This window comes from Carcharodon carcharias, chromosome 3 (assembly GCF_017639515.1).
Source record: "Carcharodon carcharias isolate sCarCar2 chromosome 3, sCarCar2.pri, whole genome shotgun sequence".
NCBI lineage: Eukaryota > Metazoa > Chordata > Chondrichthyes > Lamniformes > Lamnidae > Carcharodon > Carcharodon carcharias.
In genome coordinates this window covers 97,846,002-97,863,345 of record NC_054469.1, presented here as the reverse complement: position 1 = coordinate 97,863,345, position 17,344 = coordinate 97,846,002, and the positions used below count along the sequence as shown (strand labels likewise).

General features: G+C 41.3%; 1 protein-coding gene across 1 annotated transcript in view; it reads left to right on the top strand.

Annotated features, from left to right (window-relative positions):
- LOC121276590 (ATP-binding cassette sub-family A member 13-like) overlaps nt 1-17,344 on the top strand; it is a 242,695-nt gene that overhangs the window by 195,247 nt on the left and 30,104 nt on the right. The window contains exons 33-38 of the mRNA XM_041185175.1: nt 3,681-3,858; nt 5,035-5,150; nt 8,353-8,509; nt 10,440-10,693; nt 14,292-14,481; nt 16,610-16,719. Of these exons, the coding sequence (XP_041041109.1) occupies nt 3,681-3,858; nt 5,035-5,150; nt 8,353-8,509; nt 10,440-10,693; nt 14,292-14,481; nt 16,610-16,719 (1,005 nt within the window). The remainder of the gene's footprint in view (nt 1-3,680; nt 3,859-5,034; nt 5,151-8,352; nt 8,510-10,439; nt 10,694-14,291; nt 14,482-16,609; nt 16,720-17,344) is intronic.

Below are 17,344 nucleotides of genomic sequence, written 5' to 3'. Positions count from 1 at the left end.
TTCCCCCACAGAGGTTCAATCTTCCCACTAGCCTAAAAATTGAGGCTGGGCGGGAAATGGCCCTCAATTGCGGAAAGAGGGGTGTCCTGTCTCAGGCCTTGCCTGCCCCTGCAAAAAATTGCTGTCTGGTTGGGCAGGCGGAAACCCGGAGGGAATCCCTTCCCTTCAATTTCATGCTCCCTTCCCTCACCAACAAACCCCCAGCTTAAAAACTCATTGGTGGGAGAGAGTAAAATTCTGGCCTAATTTCTTAACAAAAACATTCTCATTCATAAAAAAACACATTTACTACATTATTCCTTAAAGCAAAAAACATTCCATTCAATTGCATAATCCCTTATCAAAGCAAGCATTGGAATTTATAGCCCCACTTCAAAGAATCCACAACACTTGGAGCTGCCAAAACTATGAGATGGCAGGCACCCCAATGTTATACTGGATAGTTATGAAATCAGCTATGCAGCACTTATGCAGTAATGGTGGGCAGAATTTTGCCCTTGATGGGCTGGCAGGCCCCAACGACTCGGTGGCAGACGGGCAGCCGATCGCCACTGCCGAAATGGGCCCTTCACCATTTTAAGTGGGTCGGCCAATTAAGGCCCACCCAGCGGGCCGCCCGATGGGAAGCGCTATGTGCTTCCTGTGCAAGGTGGGGGAGGGATTCCCCAACTGCTAGAGTGCGCTCTTTCGTGCATGCGCACAAAAGAGTGCACATCTCCCTGAGACTAAGTGCTGCCTCATGGAGATCGCTGAAAGTTTTTGAAAGTTTAAAAATGGAAAAATAAAAAAAATTATTAATATGTCCCCCTTGTGACAATGTCACACAAAATGGGACATGTTAGTAAATATCACAGAAACTTTATTGAAGTTTTTTAAAACCGATATGAAACCTCACCCTGCCGGTGGATGAGGTTTCATGCTTTTTCAGAAGCCCACTGGGGCTCCTGGCCTGCCCGCCAACCTTAAGGTTGGACGGGCAGGGCCTTTAATTGAATTAACTACCTTGTCAATGGCCTCAATTGGGGTTCCCCACGACGTCATCCTGCGTCATTTTCGTGTCGGCGAGCAGGCCCCGCCCCCAGTTCGCCGATGGAAATATTCTGCCCAGTAGCACCAAGACTTGCATCAACATACAGAGTAAAATAGCAAGCAATCATTTTTTTAACACTCCAGTTTTTTTCAGAGTTGAAGGGCAAGAGTTTGAAATACCTTGACAGCTCCCTTTGACAGTTCATCTTGACACTTTTGACAGTTGTTTTGACAGTTCCAATGAGTTTATGCATTTTTTACGCACATTTATGCTGACTTTTAGAAATCCCAAAGGCTATCTACCCTCTCCAAATGGACAACTCCCCCAAAAGCTGTCCTGGGACCATATCAAAAAGGGTATTTTACCTCTCCAAAAGGGTACCCTGGCTATCCAGACAAATCCACAATGTTCATACCAGGTCCTACCAGGTCTAATCTGTACACGTCAGGTTTCAGACACCTCTCATACTACATCACAAACTGCTGCTGATCTCTTTGGACAGCTGTCTCCACGAAATGCGCATGCGCAAAATCCGACCTGGGCCCATTCCTGCTCCCGTGAAAATGGAAGGTACCTTGTTCAGAGGCAGGATTTCTGGATTTGGGCCTCTTCCACCATTTTCATGGTGAAAATCCAGGCCAAAGTCTTTTCAAAGCAAACTCTTGATTATTCTAGCTCTTATATTTTAGATTACTCCTATGGGTGTAGTATCCCCATATCTGATGGAACTGTTTGCCCTTGCCTTGAGGTCTAGATAAGCTTTTGAAAGCCTTGTACACTGAATCTCATAAGGGATACTGGACCCTAAGTTAACATTGGGTGTCTGTTAGGTTGACATATACATATTTCAACCTCTGAGTATCAGCCTTGTGGCTTAAATACTTTCCTCTTGTCACAAGACATAAAGTGTTTCTGAAAAGATCACCTTACAGTTTCAACATAATTTATATATGACTTTACGTGACTGGTTTGATGATATGCACCTGGGATTTCAGCAGATTGTCTCATTCTCCTTCCCTAACTTTAGCAGCAGATCAGCAGAACCAACCCAGTGATGCCATAAATGGTTAAAGATAGCGACTTACTCCCTTCTTGTGGGAGATCAGGAAAACACATAAAATTCACCCCTTGGCTCAATATTCTATGTGATTATTTTTTTTATTACTACCACACAGTGACTGGACCTGTTAAATGTTGAGTCTATTAATACCTCTAGATACCTATCAAATCCACCATTGATAGCTGAACATCACTCGGAATATACCATGCCCTCACTGAAATAAAATTTAACCAGTAGTAAATTCACATATGGTCTGAGAGAGGGTTAAAAGTCTAATCAAGTATTAAAACTTGGTCTACAGTCACTGAAGGTGTTATGGCATACAAATCACTATTCAAACAAGTCCGCATTGAATTGGGCTAGAAAGAACAATAGCATAGAAAGTTAGAAGAACATACAGCTGATGTAATTTTCTCTGCTGTGCTTATAGTGTTGATTCTCCTTTCTTGCACCCTGGTGGAAAGTGTTAGTTGCAGGAAGAGCATAGTAGGAAATTGCAGGTACAGTGACATGATTTCCCACATGTGGGGCAGCATTTTTCTGTCGGCGAGCGGGGGACGGGCAGTGACGTCGGGCAGGCATCCCAACGTCACCACAAGTCATTCAGATATTCAGTTCTGTGGGTGTGCAGCCCCCACCAAACTGTCAAAGGCCTATTAAAAAGTAATTAAAGTAATTAACTGAGCTGCCCATTCAACCTGAAAGGCAGCATTTCTTGCCCATCTCTAATTTCCTTTAAGAAGGTAATTTGAGCTACCTTCTTGAATACGTAGGGAACAGGCTATTTTAGATTTAGAGATAAAAACAAAAAACTGCGGATGCTGGAGGCTGCCAGACATGCTGGGTTTTTCCAGGTAATTCTGTTTTTATTTTAGATTTAGTATTGGTCAATGAGAAAGGGGAAAGGGGCCTCTAGGGAAGAGTGATCATAAAATAGACAAATGTTATATAGTGTTTCAAAGTGAATTAGTTAACTCTAAAACTTAGTTCTTAAATCTGACCAAAACAAATTATGTAGGATTGAGGGGTGACTTTGCCAGGATAGATTGGAAAACTATACTAAACAATATGATGTTAGATAAGTAATGGCAACATTTTAAAGAATTAGTGATTTGCAACAAATATACATTCCCTTAAGGGATAAAAAAAAACCCGCAGGAAAAGTGGTCCAACTGTGGCTAACATGATAAGTTAAAGATTGTATTAGGTTAAGGGAATAGCCTTAGTGTTGCCAAAAAGAGTGGTATGCCTGAAGATTGAGAGAATTTTAGAATTCAGCAAAGGATGGCCAGAAAATTGACAGAGAAAAGAGAATATGAGAATATACTAACAGGAGACATTAAAAAAGATTGTAAAAGTTCCCATGGATATGTAAAAAGAAAGAGGAGAGGAACACAGTTAATGTTGCATTTGGTTACTAGTCCAGCAACACAATCACTATGTTACCACACCCTATTCACCACTGGAATCTCAGATTCAGCTGTTTTATTTATTGATAATTTATTAATTTGAAGTAAATTGACTTACATAAAGCTAGTTTAAAGTAGTGTTATGTATAACATGTGAATCATTTTCATTTTTTTTCTCAAGTATGGAGAATCTACGTCAGTGTGGAGTGGCATTCTGTATTCTTCTGGGGTTTTCTGTTCTAACAGCAAGTATTGGTGGACACATTGTACAAGACAGAGTTACTGGGCAGAAAAGATTACAACATATCTCTGGTCTAGGCTACAGAGTATACTGGATCACAAACTTCCTGTATGATATGGTACGGATGTATGAAGTTTCTCTTGATAAATATTAACCTTCACTTTTTTTTCATTTCTGTTTATGTTCAAATATCTCTCTTTACTCAGAAATCTGAAAGAATGCCTCTCAGACACCTTCCCAACTCACAATAATAATGTTTTGTGCTTGTTAGCAAGAAATTCACCCATTGAAAGATGAAATGAAAACAGTTTCCTGAGATGAGATGCTTTACTAATGGAGCATAACTATCTGACAGACAGGATGTTGAGCCATGAATGAAATCCATGAGCACAGCTGTCTGAAGCAGATGCCTTGACAATTGAAAAGATCTCAATACATATCCGCAATATCATGGGGCTGATAGGTGGTGGATAGTGGAGGGGGTGGTGACAGACAGAAAAAGAAGGGAAAAGGTGGACAAGGAGCAAGAAGAGCATTGGAAAACTACAGGGAAGGGGGAATTGGTACCAAAAGAGGCAACAATCAGAAAAATTTGCATTTATATAGTGTCTTTAATGTAAGAGGCAGTCCAAGAGGCTTGACAAATAGCCAAACTAGGAAAGACGTGATTAAGAGACCTGGTCAAGAGATTGTTCAAAAAGTGAGTCTTGAAGAGATTTTTGAAATGGAGAGAGATGTGGAGAGATTTTGGAAGGGACTCAGATTCAGGTGGTTGAAGGCACTGTTATCAATGGTGGAGCAAAGGAAGGAGAAACTGGAGGGAATATTACACGGACGTGGAACCAGCCCATGGAGGATTTTGAAGAGCAGAATGAGGATCACAAGGGTAGGTGCTGGGAAATTGGAAGCAAGTCAGTGAGGACAGGGATGTGAATAATTTGAGATTGGGATTTGATATTAGATTGATATACCAGAGTTTAGAGCAAACTGAATTTTATTGAAGGTGGAGAATGAGAGGCCATCAAGGAAAGCATTGGAGTTGTCAAATATGGAGGTAACAAAGCATGTATGAGTCCATCAGAGCCAGAGGCAAAATAAGGGAGATCAGTGATCTTTGTTATGGAGATGTTGAAGCACCGTTTAGGATTGAAGAGGATAGCGAGATTATAAATGGTTTGTTTCGGCTTGAAAGAGGGGATGTAATAAAGAGAATTACCTAACAGCTATATCCCTGACCAGGACTGTTCCTTTTTATTGTCATCAATTAATCTTTGTTTCTTATCTCTTTGGCTAGGTCCATTATCTGGTCCCAGTGGCTTTGTGCATTTGTGTCTTTGCTGCTTTCCAGTTTTCAGCATTCACTTATAATCAGAACCTAGGAGCTACAGCCCTGCTGCTGATCTTATTTGGGTAAGAACTGAGAGATATAGTATTTCACCAAACTGTGAAAAATAAACATGGACCTCATTACATGGCATTGAGCCATTTTAACAGCAAGATTCCAGATTTAATCCCTGATTTTTGCTGAGTTATTTGATTTCAGCTGAGATGGTGGTGAGAACATTACAAATGGCTTCAGTGCTCCCATTGCACCACCATCCCCACACCCAAAACTTGGCCAGAAGTGCAGCGGTTCTTTCACTCAATGGAAATTGAGCCCCTGAATTTAAGAGGAGTAGAGAGAAAAACACAGAAAATTGTTTTCTGCAATATACCTAATGCTGGATGTCCAAATACCCTAATATATGGAGCTAATGTGTATAACATGCATCACACAATTAGTGGTCAGATGATATCACAAACCCAGCAGTAGCTTTCTGCAAGATGGTTAAAAGTAAGGACAGGTATAACAAAACTATTGATAAACCATTAGCACAACTGTAATTATGAGGTCACTGATAAAGAAAAAAAAGGTCTGAATGATCCAGCAAGCAAGATAATTACTTAGTTTGCAGGCATAGTTACATCATCCCAAAGGAATGATTGCTTCCAGCTGCAGTGAAGAGAAGCCCATCACAGGCATTTAAATTCATCAATCTTATTCAGTGCAGCATCCCTTTAAGAAGGGCAAACTGCCTTTAAGAAGAGCACGCTGGTTGAACCATCTGGTTTCTGCACAATACTGATCGACTTCCCTGCTAAATGCAGAGGTAACCAGTAGCACAAGGAAGATTCTAGCATCATGAGACCTGCTCAGTTACAAGCTACATTCATTCAGTGGATGCATCAAATTTACATGCTAGTCACCTTGTTCAGAACCGGCATTTATGGGATGTGGACATTAACTGTCCATCCCTAATTGCCCTTGAGAAGATGGTGATGAGCTGTCTTCTTGAACTGCTGCAGTCCATGTGGTGTAAGTACACCCACAGTGCTGTTAGGAAGGGAGTTCCAGGATTTTGACCCAGCAACAGCAAAGGAATGGCGATACATTTGCAAGTCAGGATGGTGAGTTGCTTGGAGGGGAAATTCCATGTATCTGCTGTCCTTATCCTTCTAGATGGTAGTAGTCCTGGGTTTGGAAGGTGCTGCCTAAGGAGCCTTGATGAGTTTCTGCAGTGCATCTTATAGATGGTACTCACTGCTGCCACTGTTTGGCAGTGGTGGAGGGAGGGGATATTTGTGGAAGGGGTGCCAATCGAGTGGGCTGCTTTGTCCTAGATGGTGTCAAGCTTCTTGAGTGTTGTGGCTGCTGCACTCATTCAGGCAAGTGGAGAGTATTCCATCACACTCCTGACTTGTGCCTTGTAGATGGTGGACAGGTTTTGGGGAGTTAGGAGGTGAGTTACTCGCCACAGGATTCCTAGTCTCTGACCTGCTCTTGTAGCCAAGACATTTATATGGCTAGTCCAGTTCTGTTTCTGGTCAATGGTAACCCCCAGGATTTTGACATGATCCCTGTGTCCAAAAATGGATGCGCACTAAGTTCTTGTCCATCCTGTGTGTCCTAATCTACTGCAATGGTAGCAATATTGATTTAAAGGGGCCAATAGTACCTTTGAAAAGTGCTCATATGAACCAGTGTAATCCATTCCCCTGAAGCATAACTCAATATGAATCAACCTTTGCTTAGTGGCATTCGTGTGGCCTCTGAAACAGATGTTTTAGGGTTCAAGCCTCATTCTAGAGACTTGAGCATATAATCTAGGCTGAATATCAGTGCAGTACTGAGGGAGTGCTGCACAATCAGCGGTGCTGGCTTTGGGATGAGAGGTTAAACTTGATATCCGTTTGGGACATAAAAACTCACACAGCATTTTTCAAAAAAGAGCAGAAGAGTCCTCCAGGTGTCCTGGCAAATATTTAATCCTCAACTAACATCACTTGAACAATTTATCTATTCATTTAGCTCATTGTTGTTTGTGGAGTCTCATTTTGACCAAGTTATCCATTGCATTTCCCTATGTTCTAACAGTTCTAATACTTAAAATGTATTTATTTGGCTGAGGTGCTTTGCAACATCCTAAGGTCATGGAAGGAACAATATAAACATGTTCTTTCTTTCTGTGAACTCTTGGGGATTTCACAAAACCTGTTGCTTTCTCAGACACTGCTATTGTTTAGGTAGAATCATTTTAAAATATTGTTTTTATTCACAACCAACAGAAAATCCTTCCATTGCAAATTTCCGTCAGCCAAATGTGTTTTTGTAAAAAAAACTATGACAACCAAAAATGTAATCAGTTGATAGCCAGTTGCTTTTACTATAAAAATCAAACTTCTACATGACATATGAATTCTTTAATATAATTTTTGCTAATTGATGTGTTTTGGCCATACCTTGTTGCTATCTTACAATTCTTTGAACATGTCTAGGCTGTGACTCTTAGGATAAATCCCTCTGGTCAAGATAAGAAAAAAAATAATTAAGAAGACTTACTAAGCTCTGCTTCAGAAATGGAGCCTTGATAAGTTACAACTGCAGATTGAAAATAGGGCTTAACACAATAGGACCTATACCGTAAGCCAGGGTCACATCCAGACTGACTTTGTAACAGGTGCAGAGCCTTGCAGTATCTGCCCTAGTATGATTTCTGGAAAGTGCTCTGTTATTACATCAGCCAATCACGTTGAGAGCCTTGACATTGGGGGCCTTCTGCATTTCCACTTAGACAGGAGAGAGGCGACAAATCGGAAAAAATGTCATTAACAACACACTGGTCAGCTAAGGGGCAGAATTGGGGCCTATACCTAAATGCCAATGATTTGGACAGCCAGTTTCCTTTTTTGAAGTTTTAAATTGTCTTCCATTGTAAATTTCTTCTGGTGGGGATACCTCATGCCCCCATTCCCCAACCTTATCCCAGCCCAGGACTTTTCAGCCGGACTTTTCAGTCTCTTCAATGGGATCAACAGTGGAGGTGTGGGCCGGCACATTTCAGCACATATATTGAGATTGCCACCCTATGAATTTTTAGGGCCATGCGATTTTGGTACTCTGAACCTCAGAGGTAAGTTAGACAGAAAGAGACAGAATTTAAAAGGATTTTAAGAGGACCAAAGTATAAATAATCTGTGAATGGCAATTTCATTAATATGAAATTACAAAAAGTTGGATTTATGTTGTTTTTTCTGCTTGCTCATCTGCCCTGTTCTTCTATCTGTCTTTCAGATTTGCCACCATACCCTGGATGTATCTGCTGTCAAGGTTCTTCTCCAGTCCAGATGCAGCTTTTATCACATATGTTGCAATTAACTTAGTGCTGGGTCTCTGCACTATCCTGGCAGTCTATCTTCCTCGTTTTCTCGCACTATTATCCAGCAAAGTGGTAAGCAACCCCAAAATAATCTCTAACTTGTATGTTTTTGGAAAAAATTGTGCTAGACTAAATTGATTTCTGACAAAGTAAGGAATTATTTATGTCTTAACTTAATCCATAAGTATACTAGCTCATATAATTAAGCCTTGTCTTTAGCTCTTGATTTTGATGCTTTGTCTTATAAGTTATCAGAATTGTTTCAAAGGAGAATAGAAAACGAAAATTATGGTATAGAGAGAGCTAAACTGTTGAAGCTCAGACTTAGGTCTGGTATGGGACAAACCTGTAAACAGTGTAATACTGCAGCTCAATAATGTATCTAAAATTGAGCATAAGCAAACATTATCAGCCTCATACATCAATGAAATGTCTTCCATTATGCTCAATAAACAGGTAAAATGAAACTATGAACATTTAAAATGTAATTAGCATAACATGCAAGATGGGTTAGGATGAAGAATCCTTTCAGCATTCTGATTCCATCCTTCTGGAATACCAACCTTAATTTTCCTGTTATAGCTTCCAGCTATTTGTTAAATCAGCCCAGCATAGAACAGAGTACATCTCCAAAAGGGACAGCACAGAAATATTCGATCCTGTTGTCAGTGGGCGTCATGGCCAGTGTGAGTGGACAATATGGTGCGAAGGCCAAAAATCACATTTACGCCTTCGTGAAACCAGTTTGCGATCATCAGCTTCACCTGTCAATGGCGGCCGTGTTTCCCACTGCATCATGTGGGGAACCTAATTTCAATACTTTAGCATGTCATTACAAGCCCAGGTCGCCAGAATCATCCCCCCCCCACGCTGGATCATCCAAGCATGTTGGCGTGATTGCACACCGACATGTTTCACAAATATACACAAGTGATGTGCACCTGGCGAGCTGCACTTTGCTCGGGAATTCGAGGTTTGTTTGCCTACCTTGCTTCAGGCAGCACTCATGGTCATCAGTGCCAGGCTTTGCAGGCAGAACCACATCATTTTTTGGGAGGCTCACTAAGCAGGTTCCTACCTACCAGACTAGCCGTAAGGTCGGGGTGCTTTTTCAAATGCCACAGGGCTAGGGTTTGTTTGGGGAAGGGGGAGAAGTAGCTTGAGGCAAGCAAGAACTGTACTGGGGAAGGGGGTAATCCCAGGGTGTGTGTGGGGCACATGTTGATCTGTGCACATAGTTTCAAGATGGTGAGAGCTGAAGAGGCAGTCTCTAGAGGAAATGGGGCCAGATGGAAATGTGAGGGTGTGTCTGAGGGAGTGAGTGGTGATGTCCCTTGAGCTAGCAGTGTGTGAGATGCCAGTGAATGTGGATGGCCTTGGCACTGTGTGAGTTTAGAGTGAAGCGATGGTTGCCCTTACCCTGGCGGCATGGATGAGATCATTCATCTGTTTACCATACTGGATGGCTAACCTCTTGTGTGCAGCATTGGCAGTGACCACCTCTGCCACTGCCCCCCAAAGCTGGAGTGGTGAGACTGATGGGCCTCCTGCAGCCAGAATGAGGGTATGGGACTATGGCTGGAGTTTAAATACGGCACCCGGAATGTGAAAATGGTGAGGTAATGGCATGGTGGGAAAATTGGATGCTGACTGCCAAGGAGATGACATTTTTCCTGTGGCTGCGTAACTAATGAGGTGGAAATGGGATGACACGGCGAGAAAACCTGCCACTGGGGCTGGCAGGTAAGACATCTTTTTACATGCTCACTACTACACTTAGTGCAAATCTAGGACGATTCCGCCCATAGCATCAGAAAAAATTTAAATTTCAAGAGCATAAAGATTTAATGACAATAAGCAATTAATATAAAAAGGATTAAGATAGGGATGGTGTTGGTTAAACTCAAGTAAGTTTGGGAATAGGCTAACTACTGAATGTGCTGTCAAGACAAACATTTTAATTCTAGACCTAATGTCTATGTTTTCTTTCCATCTCCATCAGCAACTATTGAAAGTTTACAGTGTACTTCGCTGGGTCTTCATCATTTTCCCACAGTTCTGCCTGTCCTTTGGGTTGATAGAACTATCCTACAATCAGTTAAAATTTGACCTCACCCAGGGTTTTGGAGTTAACTCCTATGTGAGTCCATTTGAGATGGACTTCCTTGGCTGGGTCTTTGTGGCGATAACCCTCGAGGGATGCCTCTTCATCACAATTCGTCTCCTATTCCAAGGAAATTTGCTACACAAGCTCAGGTGAGATGGTTCTTTGGCTCCTTTCTTAATTTTTAGCAAGACACTTAAAAATAAAAACCTGTAAGAAGCAAACCTAAAGGATAAGAATGTACACAATTAAGTTTGACTTTTGTTTCATTAAGCCAGCTCCTTCTTCAGACCAACTAACCTAGTGAGCCTATTCTGTTGTGACCTTTATCCTATTTATTTAATCTTTGATAAGAAATTATGTCTAAGCTCCCTCTAAACTAATTAGGTTTATTCATCTAGTCTTAAATTTCTACTGCTTCCTTTAATTCTTCACAAAAAAACCCTTCCCAGCTACAGCAATATAGAAATATATATGGGCTTGCTTTTAGGTCAAGAATCAACACTGTGTCTAACCATGTGGCCACAATCAACAAAAATAATTGGTCAAGGGCAAGCTGGTGCTAGTCTGCTAATGATTGGCATCTCCCCTCATCAGGGGCTTGAACATCAGGTTTTCCTGAAGCTGTATCCACTGGAGTTGAGAAGAATGTGAGGTGGTCTTATTCAAACATATAAGATCATGAGGGGGCTTAACAGGGTGGATACTGAAAGGATGTTTCCCCTTGTGGGAGAAACCAGAACTAGGGGACACAGTTTAAAAATAAGGGATCTTCCCTTTGTGATGGAGATGAGAAGAATTTTTTTTCTCTTAGAGGGTCGTGAGTCTTTGGAATTGTCTTCCCTGGAGATCGGTGGAGGCAGGGCCAATGAGTATTTTTAAGGTCGAGATAGATGGATTCTTGTCTAGCAAGGAAGTCAAAAGTTATTGGGGGTAGGTGGAATGTGGCGTTGAGGCCACAATTAGATCAACCATGATCTTATTGAATGGCGGAGGAGGTTCTATGGGTCTCCTCCTAATTTATATGTTTGTATATAGGCATGTATATATGTATTTAAAGGCAGCCTTCAGGTCTTAAACAGAGTCAATGTTAGTAAACCATGAATAAAATGGTTATTTCTGTGAATACTACGGTGAGGCCCACAATAAAGGAGCCTCTGGTGACAGTACTGACATTTTTGCTGGCAACTCAGACTGCTGCAATCATCATTTGGGTTAGAGTATTTTATTATTCTTTCTATTTATGAAGGAAAGCATGCACAGGAAGGCTGATATGGATTTCCAGAACATCACTACGTTACTTCATTCTCACACAGAGCAGTGTGAGTGTGGAGGCACAGCTGCTTTATGGTCGCATTGGCTCCATTTGAGAAGCTCATGCTGTCTTCTCTCAGCATGGCAGCACACCTGCTCCCCTATCAACCTCTGACCCAATGCCTATGTTAGTTTCACATAGTCAGCTGGCTCAGATAGCCTTGGTCAGTGCTGAGACACAGCAATCTGCTCAGACCCAGAGCTGCTCAATATCACCAACCAAAGCAATCTCAAATATTCTCAGTGAATCATCAGCAGCCTTCCACCTCCAATGCTCCTACAACAGGAGAACCATCTTGTAGGAGCAGTAGAATAGGAAAACAAACACAGACAGCAGTCAGGAAAAGATTGCACTCAGATAATTTCAATTAAATAGCAAGGGAAGGAAAAATATAGATGAATCCACAATGTGCAGAATATGAAGTAGAGAGACTTTTTTGGTAGTGATGTTGGTCTTCATACCCTTAGTAATGTAGGAGGAAGACTCATGAGGTAATATTGTTAGAAGTCATTCAGAAGAAGGTGGAACTGGCGGGACTGAAGGTGTGGTGCCTAGAGGGAGTTTGGTTAGGAGCATTTCTCCTCAGTCGTGTATTGTCTTACATTTCTGGCAGTTAGAAGCACTGCTCATGCTTGGACTTATCCCTTTTCTCACCTCCTTCACCTTCTCCTGCATGACAGCACTACTTTCTCCTGTGGCAGTTGCAAGGATCCACCCTTCAAAGTAACATAGTTGTGTAGCATGCAAGGAATTACTGCAAATCTGGAGACAGCTCACGGCCAAACTGCAGAACTCAGTTGTAGCAGTCAAAGCATTGGAATCTTTGCTTTAGGATGCCTGTATTTGCTCATTGTATGTGCAGATGTTTAACGGTTTAAATGCCACCCTTTTTTGGGCATTTGCTTCTGTGAGCAGTTTCAAATTACAATGGTAAACTATTATTTAACTGGCTTTAAATCTTTAATCATAGAATAATAGAATGGTTGCACCACAGTAAGAGGCCATTAGGCCTATCGTGCCTGTGCCAGCTCTTTACAAAAGCAATCCAACTAGTGCCACACTGCTGCCATTTTTAGCCCTGCAAAGTTTTCATCCACAGATAGTGATCTCATTATGTTTTAAAAGCCACTTGAATCTACCTTCACAATGCACTCAGGCAGTATATTTCATATCCTGACTACTCACTGCATAATAAAAGCCACTGTTTCTTTTGCCACTCACTTTAAATCAGTGTACTCTGGTTCTCGATGCTTCCATCAATGGGAACTGTTTCTCTTTATCTACTCTGTCCATATCTCTCAAGATTTTAAATACCTCTATCAAAACTCCTCTCTCTCTCTCTCTCTCTCTCTCTCGAAGGACAATAAACCAATTTTCAGCAATCTATCTACATAACTGAAATTCCTGATCCTTGGAACCAATCTCGTGAATTTTTTATGCACCCTCTCCAATACCTTCCCATCCTTCATAAAGTGTGGCGCCCAGAACTGGACACAATACTTCAGTTGAGAATTTTTTTTTTTGCACAGGTTTATCATAACCTCCTTGCTTTTGTTCTCTATGCCCTATTGATAAAGTTGAAGGTCCCATGTCTTTTTTAAACATGCCCTACCACCTTCAATGATTTGTGCACATATACCCCCAGGTCCCTCTACTTCCTTCGGATTTGTACCCTTTATATATGCCCATCCTTCACTTCACACTTCTCTGCAATAAATTTCACCTGCCACTTGTCCACTCATTCCACCAACCTGTCCACATTCTTTTGAAGTTTAACACTTTCCTCCTCACAGTTCACAATACTTCCAAGTTTTGTCATTCTCATATTTTTAAATTTTGCCAGTAGGCGTAAGTCTAGGTCATTGATGTACATTAAGACAAACCGGGAATCCAGCAGTGACACTTGGGGAACCCCACTACAAACCTTCCTCCAGTCCAAAAAAGAACCATTCACCATGACTTTTGGTTTCCTGTCACTCAGCCAATTGTATCCATACAACTGTTCCTTTTATTCCATTTGCTCTAACTTTGCTCACAAGTTTGTTGTCTGGCACATTATTAAATGCCTTTTGGAAGTCCATGTACATCACACCAACTCTCATCTAGTCTCTCTGTTACCTCACCAAAAAACTCAAGCAAGTTGGTTAACCATGATTTGCTCTTAACATATCCATGCTGGGCTTCTTTAATTAACCTGCACTTGTGCAAAGGACTGTAAGTTTTGTCTCAAATTATCTTTTCTAAAAGTTCACCCACAACCGAGATTAAACTAACTGGCCTGTAGATGCTGGAGGCTTGTCCTCAAACCCCTTTTTGAACAAGGGTGTAACATTTGCAATTAATGCTGTTTTAGTAAAGAAAAACTAAGTATGTTTATATTAGTCTTACCAAGTAAAATGCAAAAGATGTTTTGACAGTTTTACTTAAATTTTCAGCTACAAGGATCTCCTGCATGATACAACCGGTGACGAGGATAATGATGTGAGAGAAGAACGTGAACGGGTTTTGAATGGAGGAGCAAACAATGACATTTTACAGATTCACAACCTAAAGAAATGCTTCCAGATCTTAAACAAGAAAGTTAGTGCTGTAAAAGGAGTCACTGTAGGGATACCTACAGGAGAGGTACAGAAAAATGTTAATTTTATTTAGCATTGTTTAGTTCCAGTAACGTTGTTAAGAAGCTGCAAGTTAATTTAATTTACAAAAAGAAAACACTGGGAATAGTCAGCAGGTCTAGCAGTATCTGCGGGGAGAGAAGCAGAGTTAATGGGCAGGCAATTCCTGCAGGCTTCTGGACTCTGGCGTCAGGCCAAATGGGGGACCCGAGCCTGCACTTGCCAGGAGCCAGACCAGTGGAGCCATTTACTCAGAGGCAGTCTCCTATACAACAGCCTCTGTGCTCGGCATCCTATTAGGGGTAGCAGGAGACTCCCAATACTGCCACATCAGTCAAATAGCCAACTGCCCTAGAGCCTCAGTGGCCCCACTAGGAGAGGTGGACACTGCTGAGGACACTGCTGAGGCATGTCTGAGTATGTGAGAGCATCTCAAAATGGAGGCCCCCTCGGAGGGATAAAAATAGTGAAAGATTCTAAAAGAGGGAAGGCGCCAGGACTTGCGGAATGGAAGGGGAAACCCTCCATGGGGATTGTTGGGGCTATGGGGGCAACCTTTCCTCCTGCAGCCTCCAGTTCTGATGACCCCCAGCCACTGATGACCCCTTCCATTGAGTTGGCAGCCACTCCATGTGTCAGGGAGTGCCACTCTGCTGCAAACAAAATGCTAGTAAGCCCAAAACATCACTGCTAATTGGGAGCTTAATTAGTTAAATTGGCTTCCAGGAAGCCAATCCACATCCCAAGCTGCCCCTGGGAATCTTCACAGGGATGTGTCGGGGAGCCATCTCAACGAGGTTCCACCTTATTTTCCCTACTTCCAGCCTCCACTCCCATCTCCATGTCAATTCGCTTTTATCAGAACAGGGAAAAGTTAGAGATGTAACAGCTTTTAAGCAAGTGAAAGAAGGAGAGGGGTTAAAAGAATAAAAGGGATGGACTGTGTTAGAGTATAAGGCAGGAGAGATTAAATGACAGAAGTGTTGATCGTGCCAATAGGAGTATTAATGGGACAACTAAAGGAATGAAAGAAATAAGTGTGAATGGCAGATTCATAAACAGCTTTAATATGACAGCAAAGACAAAAAGAAAAGGAGTGAAGCAAGATAGAAAACAAACAAAACCAGCAAACAAAATGCGGAAAAATGGGCCAGATGCTACAATCTAAAATTGTTGAACTCAGATTGTCAATTTTGTGAAAACTCCTCTAGCCTGCTACTAAGTTCAATGTTTAAATATTTTAATTCAGGTTTATTTTACCCAGTGGAATTACTAAATTTCCTCTATGCCAGAAGTAGAAGGAATTTGTATTATGATGCTGTTTGAATTAAGTGAGACAGTGCAGTAGTGGTAATGATGCCATTAAAACGTTCATATAGAGTTAATTTATATGCTATTTTCGGGAAGGCATTTAGTGAACTAATATCTTCATTAAAGTAGAGGTCAACAGAATTTCAAAGAAACATTTTAAGGTTCCCCTTGATAATGCACAGATGAAATTGACCTGAGTGTTAACCTTTTTGCAATAACTCTTTTGAAAGGATTATGAGGTCGCACAGGACCAGTGTGTGTGCTGACTTGATTCCAAATCTAGTTCTGGATCAATATAAGTACACAACAAGCACCTGCCTCCCAGGTTCGCTATTCTGTAAATTGTCTTTTCACCTAAACCCTTGACTTCTTTGATTTTTAACCACGTTTAGAGGAATTGATCTAATAGCAGTCTATACATGCAGAGGAGATCTTCTAACATATAGTGGAATATGGTGACAAGCACTTCCATATCACATATGCTACATCTCTGCTGTATGCCCTTTGCATGGCCTAAAATTTCAAGATGGTAACAAGGATTGTTTCCTGAAGTCTTCTACTGATAAATGAGATCTAAGCACTTCAAGTTGCATAAAGGAGAAAACTTAAGAGCTGTCAACCAGGAATTGTAGTCCTGGCCTGGGGAGGAACATAGGGAAATGAACAGCAACCTGGATATAGTTCCATAAAGGATGCATTTATTTGAACCATATTTAGTTCAGTGGAATTGTGCATGTGGATCTTCACTATTTGTTCCTGAACTCTACATACCAATACTTCTCCATTTTAAATTCTAGTAAGTTCTTTTTTTATGTATATATTAGTGTTTTGGACTCCTTGGTGTGAATGGGGCTGGGAAAACCACGACATTCAAGATGCTGACGGGAGACATAGGACCATCTTCAGGACATGCAATTATCAGGACCGCTTCAGGGTAATTAAATAGCCTGTCAGTTTCTCTGGGCCTGGCATCTTCATGCCTTAAAATTAGATGACTATTGCTCAGTAAACCTCTTCTGTTATGTATGATCTATGTAATTCATGCTTTCACTAATGATTAATTTTGTGTTATAACGTTGAAGTCAAGAGCCACAGTTTTGTTTGCACTTTTCAAAAATAATGATATTTTATCCATTTTATTCCTTTATAAATAATTTCCTATCAGCATTTCTGAAGCTTTCCATTGTTCTTGCATTTGCCTTCCTTTACTCAGAATACAACTAGCAACTGAGCGGTGCCATGTATTAGTACATTGTCATCCTCGTTCTTTATTGCCCATCTATGTATTGTGCCATAAAAAATTTCTCACCAAGATGCCTTCACTGATTTCCTCCTTCAGCCTCTGCACTGTGTGATCTCTTATTGTCCATGGTTTCAACCTCCATCTTAACTCATCATGCTCTATTTCTTCTGAGTTCACTAGCCTCTTATCCCCTACACCACACCCCACTCCCCACACCCCCACCCACCATGTAAACTCCTCAGCTCATACTTACAACCACCCCTTGGTCTTGTCAATTCACATGGCCTTGCTTCTGACATTGTATCAATCACAGATA